Genomic DNA, 20,241 nt, shown 5'->3' with positions numbered 1-20,241 from the left:
TGTGCAAACACAGTATCATTTTCTCTAAGGGTCTTGGGCATCTACCAATATTGCTATGGTGACAGGAGAGAGGTTGCTGGAACCTATATGCCTCAAACACTAAGGAATATAAGCATATGTGTGTATCAATTACTGAACTGAACTAGGTACAGATACAGTATTGCTACAGACAGAAAACGGTTCATTTTCTTGGAGCTTAATTCACCAGCGGGTCAATTTTCCACCACTGACCCAGAGAAATTATGGCTGCCCTTCTGTCAGAGACTACAGGGAACAGGTGACTGACAAGCACCACCTGAATTAGAGCAGATGCGTGGGATCCCCAGAGGGGAATCCACATGGACCAGAGCACATGGCAACACACGCCCTCAGAAAAATAGGGGCTGAGGAACAGCGGGTATCTCTGAGGCTGGAAACATCATGGTGAGCAGAAGAGGCAACTCGAGAAGCCTTATTTTCTGAAGAAAGTATGCATGCTCAGCTAGGATGCGACCCTGAGCTAAATTAGATAAATTCAAAACACCAGCTCCCTCATTCACCCAAGAAAGATGGATTCCTACCTTCCTTTTATCTGTTCAATAAAGTGACCTGCCAGGGTCAATCATAAGCAAAAGAGCCAGGTTGGTACTCTAAAATTCCTAGTTCAAATTACTAACAAAACACTAGAATCATCAGAAACAACTAAAAAAATAAATGTGAATAGTTAATGTAAAGATATCTGAAGTTATTTTAAAAAACCAAAAACTAATACTCAAGCCTATGAAGCCACACAGCAAGGTATTTCCTATTGATGGAGTTCTTCTGTTTTAGGGTCCAAATCCCATTGTTCTGGGCTCTTACTCACTGTTAAGTCAGAGTTCAAACCAGCCCTTCCCAACCTGCTCAAACTGTGCAGCAAACTCTGTAGCTCTTTCATTAAGCACAGCTGAGTTAAGCAGAAAGCGCAGAACTTTTGTGTTGGCCTCACTTACCTCTTATATTTACTATGTGTGTGTGTGTGTGTGTGTGAGAGAGAGAGAGAGAGAGAGGGAGAGAGAGAACATGTTTTGAGCACGGTGTGTGGTGCATGTGGGTACGTGTATGGGAGCATGCATGTGAAGGCCAGAGGTCAACCACTGGTACCATTTCTCAAGAGTTGTCTACATTGTTGGCTTTTGAGACTGGGTCTTGTATTAGCCTGAAGCTCACAGGCTGCTGGTCAGCAAGCCCTGGGCATCCAGCCGTCTCCTCCTCTCCAGTGCTGCAATTACAAGCGCAGACTCTGACTTGATTTTTAATGTGGTTTCTGGGGAAAGAACTCAAGTCCTCAAGATTGTGTATAAACACTTCACATGAGCCCCCTACTTCTCCAGCTTCCATATATCATCATTATTATTATTATTATTATTATTATTATTATTATTATTATTATTATTATTATTATTATTATTAAATATGTCTATTCTTTCTCATTCAATTTCTCCATCTGTCGCCATTGTTACCCTCCTTTTTCTGTCTTTCACTTTTCCTCTAAGCCCTGAAGGCTCTCTGGTGAACCCAAAGATATTGTTATGGATTGGGTTAAACCCCAGGCAGCAGAACTATAAAGGACCCTTTCTGATCCTGAACAGCCCATAAAGCTGGGGCTATGAGGCCACAAGCTAAACAGTTACAGGAAGGATGGTTGACTTTCCTTGACCTAAAGAATGGTGACCTTGTTTATCAGTTGTCAGCCCTTTCTCTTCTTGCTGCACTTGCCTTTGATCTAGAACCAACTGGTTTTTTGTTTTTTTTGTTTTTGTTTTTGTTTTTGTTTTTGTTTTCATCTTAAGGAAGCAGGAGACCACAGTCTGAAATCTCATTCTTGCTTTAGGTTTTCCTCAGCCACATGTATAGTCTGGGAGTGTTGAAAGCTGATCTGAGGAAGATCTATAAACACTATACTTATCCAAGAAAGTGCTGAGTTATCCTCAGTCCTCAAAATTCTAATTGCTCGGGAGGTATCTCTCTGTGAACACTAAAGTGGACGTGAAAAATACTCAAGGGGGGAAACTGTAATTCTCCACCGCTCTGTCTATGTGTATCTGCATGCATATGAGTGAAACTTAACATGTACACAAGGAGATACTAGTTATCACTCTGAACCTTATGCCCTTGATGAAGACTCTCTCCTGACTCCTGCCTAGGCTGACAGCCAGCAAGCTCCAGTGATTCCTGCACCCCACCCCGTCTCCACTCCCCACAATGCTTAAGCTACATGTGCCTCGTACCCAAGCCATCCCACCAGCCCCCAGATATTTTTAAAGTTCTACACCAGAGGTCTGGGCACATTGTTTAGCAAAGATCTACTGGCTGTGATATGCTCCCCATACAAGATAAAGACAGACAGACCTTCCTCAGTTTCCCGGAGGCCTGTGGGGCTGCTTCAAACACTCCGGGGAGAAGGAAGTTTGGCCTGCTAGAAGATTAGTGTCTGTCCAGGGGTCTCTGGGTCACCTCTAGGCCTGGTCATGACTACAGGTGAACTGGAAAAGAACACTCAGGACTAAAAGGCCACAGTTAAACTACTGTGTGACACAAAGGATGCTCAGGGGAGTGAGGAAACCTAGGGCTTTGGAAGTTCTGCCCAGTGTGGCATCACTTGTATCCTGAAGCGCCTCCATGCTTTGATTTCATTACCTGTTGTGGAGTGGGTAATAATAGTTCCCACCCTCCCCATTGCTCATTGGGTTTTGATAAAGATTAAATAACCCAGTATGCATAAGGTACTTGAATCATGGCCTGACTCGTGGTAAACACTGTTGATGCCAGCTAATATTGCCTAGAACATGTCCCCGGGAAGCCTGTCGAAGAAGTGTCACCACTTTATTTCCCCACTGCCCCACAGCCTTACAGGGCAGCTGGAAGTACCACGTCTACTGCAGAAGATCTACCACAGCAGGTCCAATCCTAACTGGGTTGGAATCGCATCACGATTCTTTCCCTGTTCAAACACCTGAGGTGATGGGCTCAATAAAGACCAAGCCAATCTAGACTTCTTTCCCTAGCAACTAGGCTCAGATATAAAACTGCAAGATAGCAACATCCTATGATTAAAAATGGAAATTGACATATGATTAAAATGGAAGTCTACCTGACATGCATGTCAGAGCCCACACATTCTTAGTGGGTAAGTTCTGTAGCTTCTAACAAATGTCCCTACCTCTGAAATGCTGTGAATGTCAAAAGTTAATGTGGCAGAAAAAAAAATCCCACATATTACCCTACACGTTAGCAGGACCTAAGTGCAGCGTCCTTTTTGTAGTAAGGGACCACAGAGTCACGTGGCATAAGCAGGTAATCGGCTACCTGCACACCTGGGTAGCACAGTGAACCAGTTCTTCGGAAAAGGGATGCCTGCTAGCGTAGGGCTCCCCCAGGCCACGGCAATACTTACGCATTGCAATAGGGCTTCTTTTCATAGCCTTTGTAATTGTTCATGTTGAGTGCCATCTTGCAGACCTCGCAGTGGAAGCATCCTTTATGCCAATACTGAGAAGGAAAGAAAAACAAAAACAAATGCTTAACATTTCATTGCAATACCAGTTCCGGACAGAACCGGACATAAGGCAGTCCATTAGGAAACGACCGTGGGCTGTAGGATGTGATTATCTATTTTCAGTTCAGTAAGGAAACCCTGTCTCAAGAAAAGAAAAAAGAAAAGAAAAGAAAAGAAATCATACAGCTATTAAAGTTGAGTTCTAAGGTAATCCCACCACTATAGACTCACAACGGGAGAAATGCCAAGGGTCTATCAGTATTACAGCCGAAAAGGAACCCTGAGGTCAGTTAATGGAGAAATGGGGCCCAGTAGTGTGGCCTTAAAATGAAAAGGGTTCGCTTTCCAAACATCTAAATGTTGTGTTTGTAGGATTTGCACACAGGTGTCCACCGGAAGTCAGACAACCCACAGTAGCAGAGGTGGACTGTGTAATACCCTTGTCCCCATCCCCTCCCAGCTTCCACTAAATTACAGAACGCCGCTGTCTCTGCCTAGGATGACAGCTTACTCTACAGTGGCATTTGTAACACCAAAGGCAAATTTCACTGGGACCGCCTACGGCTGGTTTCAATTGTCAGTCACCCGGGATCGCAGTGAGTCTGTCGCCTAGGCTGTTCAACCCCATCCACACCCAGGAAGGGCAGAGCTGCAAGCACCCAGCTAAAGCCACTTCCTCTGGAATTTACCCTGTGGAGCAGGCGCCCCGCCGGTGGGTCAGCTTGCTACACCAGGCTGGGTCTCTCCTAGAGGGGCTATTCTTAGCACTGCGGCAGCGGCTACCCCGCGACATAGGAATTGCTACATGCCTTTTCCTGGAGCCACTGTCACCAGAACTGCTGGGGATGGGGTGAAGGTGTCAAGGTCCATGCAGTAGGGAGGGAGGGACAGACTGGACGGGAGAGGGGGCGCGGCTTGTCAAACTGCACCCCCACACACACACACATCCCGGTTCCCAGCCTGGCTCCTGGGTGACTCAGCCTAGCTGCTGCTGGGTGCTCAGCCTAGCTCCTGTGTTCTCAGCTTGGCCCCGGGGTGCCTTAGCCTGACTACTAGGTTTTCATACTGGCTCCTCGGTGCCGAAGCTGCCATGCGTCCTTCAAGGAAGCTGTGTGCACCCTACACCCAGGACAAAAGCCTTTCCCAGCTCCAACATTCTTATCATCTAATCCTGAAGGTCTCAGACACAGGGGCTGGTGTTTTTCCTTGGAGCATCCTCTCCCTGTGACAAGACCCACGAAACATACTACCCCAATCATATTTCCAACCCAGGTGCCAAAACTTCTTGGAGCAGGTGCAGCCCGGCGCCCGGCAGGTCCGGGCTGGCCAGGCGCCCCCTTGCTCACCTTATCTAGGCAGTTGACTTTCTCCGTGGGATACACCACTTTTCCGCAGCGGGCGCACTGGGGATTCATTGTCGTGGTTCCCGCGGGCGGTGGCTGTTGCTTCTGCGGCGGTGGCTGGGAGCTCCGGGAAGCCTCTGTGACATCCCCCGGCGAGCCCCGCAGCCACTTCAGGGCAAGCAGAAGGGCTTCCGGCGCAGGCGAAGTGGCTTCGTAGGGTGCAAGGGGGTGCGGCGGGGCCTGGGGCCGGCCGCACTCAGCGACGCTGGCACTCTGCTCTGGCTCGGCTCGGGCTGTGCGCCGCTGGCTCTGCGTCGCTAGCGCTCCAGGTACCGGTGACTCACAACCACTCGCGCCCGCCCCTCGCGCTCGCTCACTCGCTCCCCCGCCGCCGCCGCCGCCGCCGCCGCCGCCGCCGCCGCCGCCGCCGCCGCCGCCGCGCAGGCCAAACCCACCAGCACGCACCGACCCAAGGGGCAGAGAACCAGCCTGTCTGGCACCAGGGGACAGAGGGCGGCGAGGGGGAGGGGAGGCTAAGGACCTGGGGAACTCCGTACACAGCCGCCCAGTGAGGCCCGGGGAGCGGGCACCCACGGCTGCTGCAGCTCTGGGCGCCCAGGTGGGCGGCGGCGACAGAGCGAGCCAGGCGGAGGAGGTCCGAGCTGGGGGTGACTGGAGCCCTAGAAAAGCCTAACGCTGCGCACTTCCAGACCCCTTCCTCTCTCTTCTTCTCGAAATGGATGCCTTCCTCTCACGCCAGGGTGATATCCTTGACACCCAGAGGTCGGCCAAGGATGTGCCCGAGCTCCTCCTACGTCTCAAGGGACCAGCTCTGCATGGTAGCGCCCAGCACACTGGCTAAGACTCGCTGCCTGCGACGAGGCTTCCTCTGCCTTGAGCCGAAGACGGTCGGCCCGACTCTGGGAGATTCGCGAGAACCAAAAGACTCAAGTCCGGAATACATCCCCTTGGGCCACTTGGCTTCTACCACCACCCGCAGAGAAAAGGAGTGGCGTGCCTGCCTGAAGTCCTAAGACTCTGGTTGAGGAAGCTTTCTTGGTGCCCCCTTAGTCGCCGCACTTTTTACACCCGTCATTGGAGAGCGACTGGTCATTATTGACCAGAATCATGCCTCTCTTAATTAATACAGTCGGTGTTCATTTTAAGTGAATGTATACGATACACTGTTTTACAATTAAGTACCACAAAGATCTGCGAAAAGTTCTCCTGAGCTAGGAGAAACAATTACAAATTCATCATTCAAACCAGAAGAGCCAGAAACATCTAGCAAAGGGTAGGATGGGCCCAGACAAAACAGCAATGATTTTTCCCGTTTTTATAATAATCTCGGGGATATCGGATTTGTTTATGAGAGACAAACAACTGGAGCTATATTAACTATATTTTGTGCCTGACCCTGCCACTTACTGGTTTTGTGGCGTTCTGCCAATGCTTAGCCTCTCTTTGACTCAATCTTTTCATCTTCAGAATGGGGCTGACAACGGAATTACAAAACAGCTCTGACCCCTCTGGAGTGAGGATTTAGTGAGTCAGCAGTCGGTAAGCGCTTCAACCTCCCTGGCCCCTGTAAGCACCACGCAAATCGGCTAGGATTATCATAAATTGGTTGTAACAAACACATTCCTTTCCTGGCAAGAGGATTAAGATTCAGTCATGCCACTTAGCAACTTCTGTGACAAACATTTCCGTCAGTTCAAGCAAAATCATAGCTGCACCTTTTCCGGGGACAGCTATTGATTGGCAAGCCTCTCAGGCAGGCTGTACTGTGAACGCATTCAGAGTCATGCCGGAATGTTTGACTTTTCAAAGAGGTAACTTCTTTAAACATAGTCACCAACTCCAGTCGCTCTGAGCCACTCACTGCTGTGTCCACAAACCCACCTTCAAAGCAAATAAAAGAATAATGTGCTATCAGAGAGTACCACTTACCCTTAAAAACATCTCAAAGATCATTAAAGATGCCCGTGGGCAAAAGGGTATGTGTGTAATCTCCCGAAGGGCAGCAATTTACAAATATATATACATATATATATATACACAGACACATATATATATATTTAATGGTATTTGAGTTCTCTTAACATGGCATTAAGAAACTTAGAAACTGGCTTGATGCAGAAAACAGAGAGAAACAGAGAGCCAAGAGGGGAACAGTGCCCACAAATCATTGTATGTTTTATATGTGTGTGTGTGTATATGTATATATGTGTGTATGTATTTAATCATTATATATGTATCTAATCATATATATATATACATTATAGTGTGTGTGTGTGTATGTGTGTGTGTGTGTTAGCATTTAGGTTTTTAGAACTGCCAATCGTAAATATAGGCTATATTCTTTTTCAAAAGCTAAGCACAGAATTCAGGGGTAAAATGATGGTGACCTTTATAGCTGGTTAGTTTCCTTATAAATTGTATAATTTCTTACAAAATCGGTGATTTTGTACAATAAGTACTAATTAAATGTTAGCTGAGTGTATGCATGTGATAAGTGCACACCTTAGAACTGAAATTGAGTGATGCGTTGTTGTCTGAGGGATAAACAATGATTTGTGAGCACTGTTTCCCTCTTGGCTCTGTTTCTCTGGCTCTTCTGTTTTCTGCATCAAGTCAGTTTCTAAGGTTTTTAATGCCGTGTTAAGAGACTTCAAATAGCATCTGTCTCTAAAAAGACCTCTATTTTCCAAACCGAAGTCCTGGGCCTTTGGCTGGAACCTGTCCTCCGGCCTGGCCGTCTCCCTTCAAGCAGATAAAGTGACTTCATCAGCCCACCACTGAGACCTCTGCCTTCACGTCTTTTTTTCTTGACCAGTCAAGAAACTCTGCTTTGTGGTGCCTGTACCCCAGTACACCCACATCCAGTACTTTCTGCTGGCATGGCCACAGAGGTAAAAGAATACTAGACGATTATTAATTACTTTCATTTTTAAAAAGCTTGTTTGGAAGGTAGAGTCTTTCTTTAGATACAGTTCCCAGATGTTTACCTTTCCCTGTGGGGTCTACTTATAGAGACCATGTGACGGACAATAAGTAGTTAAGCCATATGAATTAAACACAAAATTCAAAACATTAGAGGGTGATTAGCATCATCAATGCCTTGTCAAGCAGTTACTTGGACATGATTGTGGTGGGTTAGCCTACTCCAGAGAACACAAAGGCACCTAATGTGAAGAGGCCGAAGTGATGACCATACTTTTCTGTTTTACATATTATTCTGCTTTTACTGTCATGGCAGTGTCATACCCAACATGGCATCACATAGCAGCAAACTTCAAATAATGAGGAAAAAAAATTCTTTTGACGAGTGCCAAGACTCACCAAAATAGGCTCCTGGTGCCCACCCATCTATAGATACAGAGCCCTGATGGTAAGTTGAGTCTACTCAAAACCTTCCTCACTTTGGAAAGAGAACAAGGAAAGGAAGCATCAATGTCAAGACTTGGTCCAGCCCTTCTGGGATTAGTTTACATGATGCTATACTCTGGACATAGAATCCCACCACCACCAAGGCTGTGGCACTATTGGGAAGTAGACTCTTTAAGAGATGGGGTCTAATGAGAAGTAGGTCATTTGGGTACATGCCATGCACACTTTTCTCCCCACCAGGATGTAACGCCCCCAAATAATAAAGCCATGCACCTATGGGGTAAAACTTGCAAACCTATACTCCAAAATGGGCCCTTCCTGTTTTCAAAATGGGCATCTCAAGTATTTCATAACCAGAAAGATGAGTAACACACATGATGAAAGGGAATGTGCTGAGGTAATTAAGGATGCTGGCATGGAAGGATCAGCTGGATTATCCAGGTGGACTCAGTGTCATCACAAGGACTCTCACAGAAGGAAGATGGGGAGGTCATACTCAAGAGAAGACATGGCAGTAGAAGCAGAAGTCTGAGATTTAAGGCTACTACAATACTTGCCTGGAAGACCAAGGAAAGTAGTGGGAGCTGAGGAATGTAGGCAACCTCTAGACTGTAGGCGAGTCTAGAGGCTGGAAAAGTCAAGGCAACAAAATTTCTCCTAAAGCCTGCTGCCATCTTGATTTTAGGCTTTCTGGTGTTTGGAGCTGTGATGACAACCATGTGCTCTTTTTCATCGTTAGGTTTTCTTTGGTTGGGTTGAGCTTGGTTTGGGTAGGACTGGAACTGAACCTATGGCTTTGTGTGTATGAAACAAACACCCTACCACTGAACCACAGCAAGTGTTTCTATTGCTTCTGTTTTAACAGCAGCAACAGAACAATAAACCATCTATCTGTGTGAACTTTCTTTTGGCCACAGTGAGTTGCAGAACTCCTGAAGGACTAGTTTGTAAGTCAAGATGGTTAGGATTCTTCATGCACAAAGCAGGGAAATGCAAAAGATGCCCGTTCTCTCACCTCCTAATAAAAAGACTTACTCACACAATTTACCTCACGTCATTAAGTTTTGCTCACGTAAATACAACATCAACAGTACACATGTCGACACGTGTCTCTGAAATCATTTCCTTTTCTTCTGTACAGAGCAAGTCTCATCTTTTCAGCAAGTACCCTAAAATCAACTCAGAGTGTCCCCCTACATACTAACCAAGGCATCAGATCCTATCAGCTTTATCATCAAAGAGTTGTTGAATCTGTCTCCATGTCTCTGACTTTGTGTAACAAATTGTGTCTCCTTTATATTTTCTCTGTAGTGACTTCCTAAATGTCTTATCAACACCCAAGCTATGGAAGGAAGTAGGACTTTACTCTCCCAGACCGGAGTTAGAAATGTTACCAACAGGGCTAGGGTTATAGCTCAGTTGGTGAAGTTCTGGGTTCAAACCCCAGAACCACGTAACACCAGGTGCAGTGGTACACACCTGGAATACCACTAGGGAGGTGGGAAGAGAAGGATCAGCACAACTTTGTGGTGGATGTAAGGCTACCCTGAGGTTATATGAGACCTTGTCTCAAAAAAAAAAAAAAAAAAAAAAAAAAAAAGTTGGGGCTGGAGAGATGGCTCAGAGGTTAAGAGCACTGCCTGCTCTTCCAGAGGTCCTGAGTTCAATTCCCAGCAACCACATGGTGGCTCACAACCATCTATAATGAGATCTGGTGCCCTCTTCTGGTGCGCAGGTGTACATACAAGCAGAACACTGTATATGTAATAAATAAATCTTAAACAAAAAGAAAGAAAGAAAGAAAGAAAGAAAGAAAGAAAGAAAGAAAGAAAGAAAGAAAGAAAGAAAGAAAGAAAATAAAAGAAATGTCAAGGCAGGAGAGTTTGCCCAGTGGTCAGAGTACTCGCTCTTCAAGAGGACCCAGGCTTGATTCATTATCGAAGACCAGCTTTGATGTCAAATGAGGAAACTGAAGTAGGCATAGACCCAGTGGCTGGCTGGAGACCCTGAAGACTTTCTCTGAGGGCAACTTTCCAGACTGGAACTCATTTTCACCAGCAAGGGTTTCGCTGGTAGTGGTAAATTGAGGGGCCAAGAATTAAGTGGCTGGCGGTGGGCCAGTGTTGATCGCTTCCTGGTGGGGGCTTACAGCCACCATGTAAGCGGGGCTAGGACTGAGGGCTCCTAGTGGGGGCTTCCACTGATAGTGGCAAAGGGTCTAAGAAGAAAGGGAAAGGGTGGCTGGAGAGATGGCTTAGAGGTTAGGAGCACTGGCTGCTCTTCTGGAGGTCCTGAGTTCAATTCCCAGCAACCACATGGTGGCTCCCAGCCATCTATAATGTGATCTGATGCCCTCTTCTGGCCTGCAGGTGTACAGATTACATAATGATAAATAAATAAATCTTTTAAAAAAGAAAGAAAGGGAAAAGAGAGAAAAGTACCACACCCACATGCAACATACATACTTACACTTAATGATGAAGTAAGACAGACTCCAGCAGGTAGGTTCCAACAAGCTTCTTTTCTCAAGCATCTCTTACTTTACACATTCACATACATACATACATACATACATACATACATACATACATGCATACATATGCACACATACATATGTGCATTCACATATTGAGTCAATGGAAATGAATTGTAACAACCTTACACACGTACATATATACATACTCACATCTTGGTAGATGGAACAAACTCCAAAGAGCGAATCCCAACAACTTTATTATTTCTCCCGCAGTTTATACATCCCAGCAAGATCTTTCAAACAATAACAATTCCCGACACCTCTGTGGTGGCTCACAAATGTCTGTAACTCCAGTTCCAAGGGATTCGATATCCTCTTCTGATCACTGAGGGCACCAGATATTCACATGGTGCATAGACAAACATGCATATAAAACATCCATACACATAAAAACAATTTTAAGAAATGAAATGTCATAGATAGAAAACTTGTACTTGTCCAGGTCTGAGAAATGGCCCCACCCCTGTGAATGTTGTATGATTTTCTAAATAAAATATGGTCATATAAAACACTAAACATTGTGCCTAATGCCAGTGTCCTTTATACTCCTTTATGCTGCTTCTGTCTACTGACCTAGGCCCACCTCTGGAAGCTTCTATCCTCCATAATCTAATCTAGGCCTAGAATGTTTTCAGCCTCTGAAACTTACTGCTGAATAAGCTCACCCTTTCTAGTTCTTTCTGAACTCTGGCTGGCTAGTTCAACTCTGTTGTTCTGGCTCAAACTCCTCTTCAAGCTGACTGATACAATCTGGCTTCTCTCTCAGCTTCTCACTGAATTGCTCTGCTTGGCCTCATACTAACTTTGGCAAACTGTTCTAATCTTCTGCCTCCTTCTCATTCTCTAGCTTGTTCTGTTTTCACCTGTGTCCAGCTTGTTCTCTCTTCAGCCTGTCTCTGTAAAACATTGCTGGTAAAACTGCCTTTGAGCTGGGTAGTGGTGGCTCTCACCTTTAATCCCAGCACTCGGGAGGCAGAGGTGAGTTTGAGGGCATCCTGAACTACAGAGTGAGTTCCAGGACAGCCAAGGCTACACTGAGAAACACTATCTCAAAAACAAAACTGTGTTTGAATTCCAGGAACTGAATTGCCGTAAACTCAACTCCACTGCGTTGCCTTTCAATTCCCTGACTACCAAACTGCCTGACCAGAACTGACTAGAAGTCTGTCTCCTGAGTGCTGAGATTAAACAGGTGTGCCACCATGCCTGGACCTAAACTTTTACCTGAAACTTGCTCTATACTAGGCTGGCTTTTTTAACTCAGAGATCTGCTTGCCTCTGTCTCCTGGGATTAAAGGCATGTCTGTATTCCAGGGGGGTCACACATACCTAGAAGGTCTTTGGATATGATCCCTTGCCAGAGAAGCCATGTTCTGAATTAAAGTTCCTCTACAAAGTTAATCAATATTTCTTATATATAATCACTGAATTACTAAACCAAAGTTTTAAATTAGGCTCTATGTTACATTTTAGGTTAAATCAGATGGTCCCTGACTAAGATGGTAGTTTTGGAGGGTTGTTGTTGTTGTTGTTGTTGTTGTTGTTGTTGTTTAATTTTTCAAGACAGGGTTTCTCTGTGTTATCTTGGCTGTCCTGGAATCACTTTGTAGACCAAGCTGGCCTTAAACTCACAATGATCTCCTGCCTCTGCCTCCCGAGTCTTGGGATTACAGGCATGCGCCACTATGCCTGGCTAATGATGGTAGTTGTTATTATCCTTTTCATGTATTCTAAATCTGCTTTCTCAATCATCTGTCTACTTCATAAATATCAAACTACCAAAATAAAACTGATATGAAGAATACTCTTCTTGCCAGGCACAGTGGTGCCCATCTTTAGCCCCAGCACTCTGGAGGCAGAAGCAGTGAATCTGACTTACATAATGAGACTCTACTTAGAAAGAAAGAAAGAAACAAACAAACAAACAAAGAAACTCCCACTAAAGTAGTTCTTTGGGTAAATTTTATAGCATTAAACATGTATTGTAAAGGAAGAAAAGTTAAAGTTAATTAATATGCATGATCACCTATAAGTTAAATCCAACATTAACATAATGCCAAGAAAAAAATTAGGGTAAAGAGAAAAATCAATGAAGACAAATAGACACACATACATAGTATGAGAATGAGAGTAAGAAAGTAAGCAGGAAAGAGGGAGAGAGAAGGAAAAAATAATAAAAAATAAAAATAAAAAAGAAAGAAAAGTCAAGCAATTAAAAAACACAACAATAGCAAACAAACAAACAAAAAACCACTTTTCTCATGCAGAGAGAGTAAGTGCCAATGGCGTGATCACAAGAACTGGACATTTATACCACTCCTTCTCCCAGGACAAAGGGATCATCAGAGAAGAGAGACTATAAGAGCTGGGTGTCAGGAAGGGCAGGAGTGAAACATTGTCGTCTGGACCTGACAGGACTGTCACATGCTTGAACTCACAGAAGCTGTTATTGTCTTCACGAGAGCAAGCTAGTCAACATTCCAGCATGGAGGGAGAGGAGGCTCATGGGTCTCCACCCTAACTGAGCAACTATTCACCACTGAGGGCTGCAAAGGGAAGAGTCGGTTTTCTTTTAAGGTGTGGCCACTGTAGACCAAGCAAAATCCACGGGATAGATAGTCCCACACCCATGAGCAGCACTCATTGGTGGTTTATCACAAAATAAAAATAAAAAGACATGAAGTTGTGAGGTGGAGGATGGACCAGAGAGAAGTAGTTAAGGGGAAAGATGAGAGGTAAATATAATCAAAACACATTATATTATGTATAAAATTCTCAAAGAATAAAAATAGTATGTTAAAAATTAATAAAAGATGATACAAGAAAGAATGCATATGAGAAAAAATTAGTATGATTGTCTTAAATGCTTTTCTACTATTGTGAAAAGACACCAGGACCAAGACAATTTATAGAAGAAAGTTTATTTGGGTCTTACAGTTTCATGGAGCATGTGCCTGACCATCAGAGTGGAGATCATGGCAGCAGGCAGACAGGTATGGCACTAAAGCAATAGCTGATCACTCACATCTTGATCCACAACTGGGGGCAGGAAGAGCTAACCGGAAATGCCTTGAGCCAGTCCCCCAGTGACATACCTTCCCCAACAAGGCCACATCTCCTAATCCTTCCCAAATACTTCTTCCAACCGCAGACTAAGCATCCATGAGCCTATGGGGACCATTCTCATTCAAACCACCACAGTGATTAAGGCTATAATTCACCTTTATCTCCCGTCCATAAAACTCACAAAATTGAAAGCTTAATTCCCAGTGTTCTAGTTTCAGGGATGAGAACTGTGGTAGAAGATGAAGTCTGCAAGAGACCATGCAGACTCAGCTCTCATAGTGACACCAGCAACTAGTAAGAAGACACGCCAAGGTTGGTGCTTTCCTCAGGTGTAGTCTCTGCCACAGCTATCCCAGCATGCTGATTCCCCGACTTGCAGCCTCCAGACCATAGAAGAGCACATGACCGTTGAAGGCATTCAGCCTCAGGTGTATTTTTATGGAGTCCAAGCAGACTGGACCTCCACATAGCTTAAAACTAACTCAAGGAAAACATCCTTGCCTAATAAAAACAGTGACATAAATAAGGATAGTTTTTCTCTTTCCTGGTAATGGGTTCTCATGCTTTTTTGCACCAAAGCTCTGACTCACTAATTAGAATTAATCTCAAGCCACAAAGCAAAGTGGATCTGCAACCTGCTTGGCAAGAATTGCAATTATGTTCAGTGACAAACTAAAGAATCATGCCCAGCATACATAAGAGCAAATAAAAGTTTAACTGTTTAAAAGTAATACTAAGTTCTATAATACAGCCATGATCAAATAAGAATTGTTTTAGGTAAGTTTTGTTTTTAAATCTAATCCTATTGAAAACAAACAAACAAAAAAAATCTAATCCTATATAAGATATAGATCGTTGTCATTTTTTTTCCTCTCAATTAATTTTAGGCGGCATTAGTAAAAGCGTCTATATCCTTGTCTTAAGACACACTACCCCTTTTTCTAAGATGCAAAAAGTGAATAAGAACAAGGAAACTCTAAGGAACTGAAAAGAACATCTTGAGTCTCTGGCTGAGGAGACAGCTTAGTTGGTAAAGTGCTTGCTGAGCACACTTGACCACCTGAGTTCAGTGCCTGGAGGCCCTTGTAGAGAGAGAACACTGGCTTGTGAGAGTCACCCTCTATTCCCTACATATGCACCATGGAACATGTGCTGTTCCCACCCATGCAAATCAATATATAATTTTTTTTTAAAACCTAGCTCATAATCCCAGTACTGGGGAGGCAGAGACAGGAGGGTACCTGGGACTTGCTGGCAGGCAGTCTAGCTGAATTGGTAAGCTCCAGCCAGGTTCAGCCAAAGAATCTACCTCCAAAAGTAAAGTAGTGAGTAACTGAGGAAGACACCTGACACTGACCAGAGGTCTCCTGCTGCCACAAACATGTACATATAAGTATGCACACATGGGATTGGGGTGGGGACACTTAAAGCATAAAAATTGCCTGTTTCTAAGTGACAGTTCAAAGACTCGGGGATACACTTTCCAATAGGAACACATCAAGGGTTTCAAATATGAGCCACACATCATTTCCAACCTTCTGGTAGCTACATTTTCCAGAATAGGGAGTGGGAGAACCCAAGCAAAAGTACTTTAGTAATATATTTTATTTTAATTTGATCCAATTTATCCAAACCATTGTTTCCACATATGGTCAACATTTGTTTTAAGTTAAACAGAGTTTCCATTGGTTCATTAGTTTTATACTAAGACTCCAAACATCGGTGTCTATTTTCATCCTCATAGCATCTGTTAGAATTGTCCTGGCACAGGGACTGGAGAGATGGCTCTGAGGTTAAAAGTACTGGCTGCTCTTGCAGAGGACCAGAGTTTGGTTCACAGCATCTGTATCACACAGCTCACCACTGCCTCTAACTCCAGCTCCAGGGAATAGGAAGCCTTCTGGCTTTCACAGGTATCCACACCCACAGGCAGACACACAAACACGCACACAAATTTAAAAATAAATAAGTCTTTAAAGAAAAAGAGAACTATTCCAGGGCAAGTAGGACATTTATTCAATTCGCAGCTGGGCAGCACGACGTTCAAACAACCGAAAAGAGAGAGAGGACGCAGGCACAGGGTTAGGGCCAAAGACCTGGACACAGGTTGGCACTTGCTAGTTCTGAAGGGCTCCAGGAAATACTGATAATACCGGAGCTGTGGAGCAAACACGGGTGCCACACTCTACTGTTGTCCAGATGTGCCTCTGCCATGGCTCGAGGAGCTAGAGGCTCACGAAGGGCCTCGCTGAGACAGAAAGACAAAGGAGAACATAGAGGGCAGAGGATGGGAAAGGAAGAGAAAAGGGCAGAAAAGGGCATGAACTTAATTAGGGCTGGGAGGAGAAGGGTGGCAACTACAGGGCTCAAAGGAGTTTAGCCCCCACCCCCTCCCTAGAAAGCACACAGTACAACGTGGAAGGGGTCAGAAAAGGAAATGCAGCTCTACAGAAAGGGAGAGAAAGGGCTCCCTGAACTCAGAGAAGCCTCCTCCACCTTGAGCTCAACCCGTGGGCAGCTGATGTCAGCCATGGGCAGCTAAAGTCAGCCCAGGGCCAGAAATACATTTCATAAAAAGCCAAATGCCTGGAAAAATCAACAGAGCCAAGTCAAGGACAAATGTCATTGACATTTTGTCCTGACAGAAGCAGAATGCTTTGTTGTATACTAGCACATTAATTCCGTTGCTTAATCGACTTGAGGTCAGCTGAGTCCGTGTGGATGAGGTGCTAGGGAAAGAACCCAGGGCCTTGCACATGCTCAACTTGCACTTTACCAATCAAGCCCTCCCTAGGCCTCTGTGTGTTTAAGATCAATGCTAAAAGCTGGAGCTCGGCATAGTAAGGTCAGTTTGCCAGTTTGGGAAAGCTTGCTTGCTTGCCTGCCTGAATGCCTGCCCGTCCGCCCGTCCGCCCGCCCGCCCACCTGCCGCCTGCTTTTCTATGTGGTTGTATTTGTGTGTACAAAGGAGCGGCGCGGGTGGCACAGAAGTTGGCGTCAGACATTTTCTACCGTTCTCCACTGTTCTATTTTAGACAGTCTATCGCCGAACCCAAATTTTGCTGATCGCCTAGACTAGTTGCCCAGCAAGCTCCAGTAACCTTGTCTCTGCCTCCCCAAGTGCTAGAGTTACAGGTGTGAAGCCAGCTTTTATGTGGGTTCTGGCCATCTGAACACAGGTCTCCAGGCTTGTATGGCAAGCACTGTACTCACTGAGCCATCTCTCCAGCCCCAGTTGTTTTATTATTGATGTCTGTTTGTTTGTTGAGACAGGGTCTCAAACAGCCAACCTGGCTGGCCTGGAACTCTCTCTACGTGAACCAGACTGCCCTTGAACTCACAGAGATCTGCCTGCCTCTGCCTCCCAAATGCTGGCATTAAGACATGGGACCCCATGACCAGAGATTGTTTCAGTTTTCAAGACATGGTCTCACAGTGAGTCCCAAGCTGGCCTTGAACTCTGTTCCTCCTGCGTCAGTCTCCCAAGGGCTAGGATTACAGACTTGGAAGGCAGAGAAAGTCTCCCGGGTAGAAGACAGAGAAGGTGGCCACCCATGGAAACTAAGCTAGTAGCTTGTGTGACCACCTATTTTTGACATTTCCCTAGCCATACTTCTTATTTTCCAGTGGACTATGGGTTCAAGCGTGTCAAATGAAATTCTCTTCCCATTTCAAATAATGAAGGAGGAAAAAAATGTCTTAAGGTAAAATAACATCAGAAGCAATCCATGCTAGAACACGGGCTTGATCTCAGCAGAAGGCCTGAGACTTCCCGTGGAAGGGGGATTTTCCTTCCTCCACAGTGACTCATCAAACAGGGAAAGTGTTGAGCCGGCTCCTTACCAACATTTTACAAACGTTCTCTGTACAGAATGTGCCCATTAGCGGTAGGCATCAGAGCAAGAAAGTGTTCTTCAGCATGAGTAATACGAATTGAGAGAAATGAATGGGACTGGCCTCACGGAGATGCTGGAGAAAAGAGCCTTCATTATATAAAAAGGAAACCTGAGCGCCCTCGCCCGCCCCCGCCCCGCCCCGCCCGCCCCGCCGCCCGCTGCCACTGCTTGCACAGCCTCGGCCAATAAAAATAGGTATCAGTGCTCAAATAAAACAGGATGGAGATGTAAAGTAACAAGAGTGCTGCTTAAAAATTCAAATGAAAAGGTAAAAACATGTTAACTAGAATTTAATGACATGAAAAGAGGTTTCTGCTGTTTTGTTAAGTCCGGGGGATGGGGAGGGGGGAACATGTTGCAAGATTGGTTCCCTGTGATGTCATTTTTCACTAATTTTATGTCAATATGTAGTAGAGTGATCGGCCCTAGAACGACGCACTGAAACCGGTAACAGAGGTAGGACTGTGCTCTGTGTTTTCCTCCCTGTCTACTTTTCCCAAACGAGTTTGTTTACTTAATTATTTAAAGCAGAGTCTCAGTATGTAGCCAGCGTTGGCCTCTAAACCCTGGCTGCCCTGTCCTTCCAGTGCCGGGGCTACCTCCACGCCCCGCTGTTGATCTTTGTTTTCGCTAGAAATGTCAACACAGCAGAAGAGGGCTTTGTTGTGGAGACTGCTGTGTGCCGTCCTCCCTCTACCCTCTTACTTTCTCTCTCCTCTCTCCTCTCTCCCCTCTCCTTTCCTCTCCTCTCTCTCTCCTCTCTCTCCCCCCTCTCCTCTCCTCCCTCCCCCCCCCCCCTCTCTCCTGTGTGTGTGTCTCTCTCATTTCTTACATCACTAGAGGCGGGGGGGGGGGGGGGGGGGGGGACCCTAAAGAGGAAGCAACGGCCAGTTTCCAGTTTGGGGATGGATTTGTTTTGTTCTGTTAAGGATGTGCCCGCTAATAAGAACAGAAGGGCACCAAGAGGTCACCCTGTCGACCCCACCCATTCCTGAGACTCCTGTCATCAGAGAGTGATGGAAGGTGTGGCTCCAACTCAGTGCTGTCTGAGGAGAGGTAACCACCAAGCCCGGCACACAGAATTTTAATTTCTCTTTCTGCTCCATTTCCCAGTTTTGGTGGTGTCTGCTCTAGAGTTTGTTATTTGAACGGTCCTTCTGTTTGGCCTTTGGAGGGCTTCCATTTTATTTTTCTTTTCTGTTTCAATGTGCTGCTGAAAGTGGCCGTTCAAGTAGCATCCCTGTGGCCGTGAGAATTCTTTTTTTTTTTTTTTTTTTTTTTAGGTTTTTGAGACCGTATTTCTCTATGTAATAGTCCTGGCTGTCCTGGACTCGCTTTTGTAGACCAGGCTGGCCTCGAACTCACAGCCTGCCTCTGCCTGCCTCTGCCTCCCAAGTGCCGGGATTAAAGGCATGTGCCACCATGCCCAGGTGAGAATTCTTGAGGAAGTTCATCAAAAGGGATCAGAGATCCATGCGGTGGTGGCTTCCGTTCCTAGCCATTATTTCCTTTAATTCCCATTGGTATATATAAATTCTCACTGTATAATCAGACAGCAAGGCTAAATTACTGTTATTTTAAAACTTCAGGTATAACTATTATACGTTTAGGAAAACTCAAATATATCTTTACCTAGAAATCTTAGATACTTTAGATCTATGAGAATACACATAATCCTTCCCTTCTAAAAGTGCCTGCATATAACATGTATGAATATTGAATTTTCCCTACATGCGTGTAAACATATACATATTTTCATTAAAGTATCTGACAAATATTTGTCAAGGTATTGACAACAGTCATTATGGAATGGAGGGGGTCCGTTCACTTAGGCTGCCATAACCCAACACCATAAAGTAGACCAGTTAAAAACAAGAGGAATTTAATCTTTGCCATTCTGAAGGCTGGATAGTCCCAGGGAAGGTAGGCTCATTGTGCAATGAGGGCCCACTGTCTCACAGACAACCTCTTAGCTGTGTCTTCACACGATGTGAAAGATGAGGGCCTCTGGAGGGACGGGGTGTCCATCCATGTATGTACAGGCACACATGTGCTCGTGTGGAGAGGCCAGAGGCTCCTTGGGAGCCATCTGTCTTGTTTTTTGAGACAGGATCTCTCATCGGCTTGGGGCTCACCGAGCAGGCTAGGCTGGCTGCTCAGCGAGCCTGGGCTTTTGTTATGGCAGCATTACTCCCACTCATCAGGGCTCCGCTCTCACAGTCTAACTACCTCACAAAGGCCTTATGGCCTCATACTATCTTCACAAGAAGCAGAATTTCAGCATAAAAATAGAAAACACATTCAGTGGAAGATTTCTCTCTGTGTGCATGTGTACATGTGTGTGTGTCCTCAACACACATGCCAGTTAGTAGCCTTTTCTACCTGGTCTATATGCTCATATAACATGGCATGTTTATTTAACAAAATAAACACAGACCAAATTCTATCAATACACAATAGGTACTTAATAAACTCTTTCTTCCATTTCTCTCA

The 20,241-nt window shown here is 45.2% G+C and overlaps 1 protein-coding gene across 2 annotated transcripts in view; it reads right to left on the bottom strand.

Moving 5' to 3' along the window:
* Nebl (nebulette) overlaps nt 1-5,164 on the bottom strand; it is a 357,651-nt gene extending 352,487 nt beyond the window's left edge. The window contains exons 1-2 of one of the 2 annotated variants that reach the window (XM_051151277.1): nt 4,864-5,164; nt 3,416-3,510 (exon numbers count right to left, since the gene is read on the bottom strand). In XM_051151277.1, coding sequence (XP_051007234.1) covers nt 3,416-3,510; nt 4,864-4,932 — 164 coding nt within the window. In that variant the 5' untranslated portion in view covers nt 4,933-5,164. The remainder of the gene's footprint in view (nt 1-3,415; nt 3,511-4,863) is intronic. The other variant, XM_051151278.1, reaches the window with a different exon arrangement.
* Nucleotides 5,165-20,241: the final 15,077 nt, after the last annotated feature.

The sequence above is a fragment of the Acomys russatus genome, chromosome 9, assembly GCF_903995435.1.
Source record: "Acomys russatus chromosome 9, mAcoRus1.1, whole genome shotgun sequence".
Classification (NCBI taxonomy): domain Eukaryota; kingdom Metazoa; phylum Chordata; class Mammalia; order Rodentia; family Muridae; genus Acomys; species Acomys russatus.
This window is presented reverse-complemented; position numbering and strand designations above follow the sequence as displayed.